Consider the following 883-nt stretch of genomic DNA (forward strand, 5'->3'; position numbering starts at 1 on the left):
AACTCACAATGGTTAGTAGGCCCAGACTTCATAAAGGAAGACATCAGCCGCTGGCCGAAGCAACCCACGTTACAAGATACTTATACAGCTGCAGTTAGAATAGAGACACCCTTTGAAGCAGTAATTGAGTTCAAAAGATTTTCTAGTTGGAAATCCTTGAAACGCACAATGGTTTATGTGCANTCGGTGACGAAGTCAGTCAAGGACAGATTTCGGCAGAAGAACTGGAAGCAGCAGAAAAGGTTCTCGTCCAACAGATACAAAGGCAGCATTACGGGGCTGACATAAGGAAGCTCACGAACGGAATTCCGCTTTGCAAGGAATCGGCTATTAGAACGCTGGATCCCGTATGGGACCAGTCCATACTTCGCGTGGGCGGAAGATTGGGTGGTCACGTTGGTGACATTCCCAAAAACCCAGCTATACTACCCCCGAATCATCAGGCGACCAAGTTGTACTTGAAAGAACTACACGAGCAGAATTGTCATGCAGGAGCCATACAGTGTCTGGTGGAGGCCAGAAAGAAATACTGGATCCCTAGAGGGAGACAGCTATTGCGCGGAATCATTTACACTTGTATTGGATGTCGAAAATTCCATGCAAAACCTTTGAGGCCTTCTACGGGAGAACCACCGCAGAACAGAGTGTCAAAATCGGCTCCTTTCGCGCATGTGGGAACGGACGTAGCGGGTCCATTGTACACAACTGACGGTGAACAACAGAAGAAGGTGTGGATTTGCATTTTTACCTGTTGTGCAACCCGAGCAGTACACCTAGAGTTGATCAATTCCCTATCAACTAAAGATTTCTTGATGAGCCTACGTAGATTCAGAGCGAGAAGAGGATGCCCGAGAAGTTTCTATTCTGACAACGCGAAGGCTTA

General features: G+C 47.2%; 1 protein-coding gene across 1 annotated transcript; it reads left to right on the plus strand.

Annotated features, from left to right (window-relative positions):
• Positions 1-146: 146 nt before the first annotated feature.
• LOC108357325 (uncharacterized) lies at positions 147-515 on the plus strand (the record flags this gene model as incomplete). The annotated part of the gene is made up of 1 exon (XM_017608413.1): positions 147-515. A coding segment is annotated over one exon (369 nt), but the record flags the coding sequence as incomplete, so codon positions are not given.
• Positions 516-883: the final 368 nt, after the last annotated feature.

Source organism: Rhagoletis zephyria, unplaced genomic scaffold (genome assembly GCF_001687245.7).
Source record: "Rhagoletis zephyria isolate East Lansing unplaced genomic scaffold, Rhagoletis_zephyria_1.1 Rzeph_scaffold_74697, whole genome shotgun sequence".
Lineage (NCBI taxonomy): Eukaryota > Metazoa > Arthropoda > Insecta > Diptera > Tephritidae > Rhagoletis > Rhagoletis zephyria.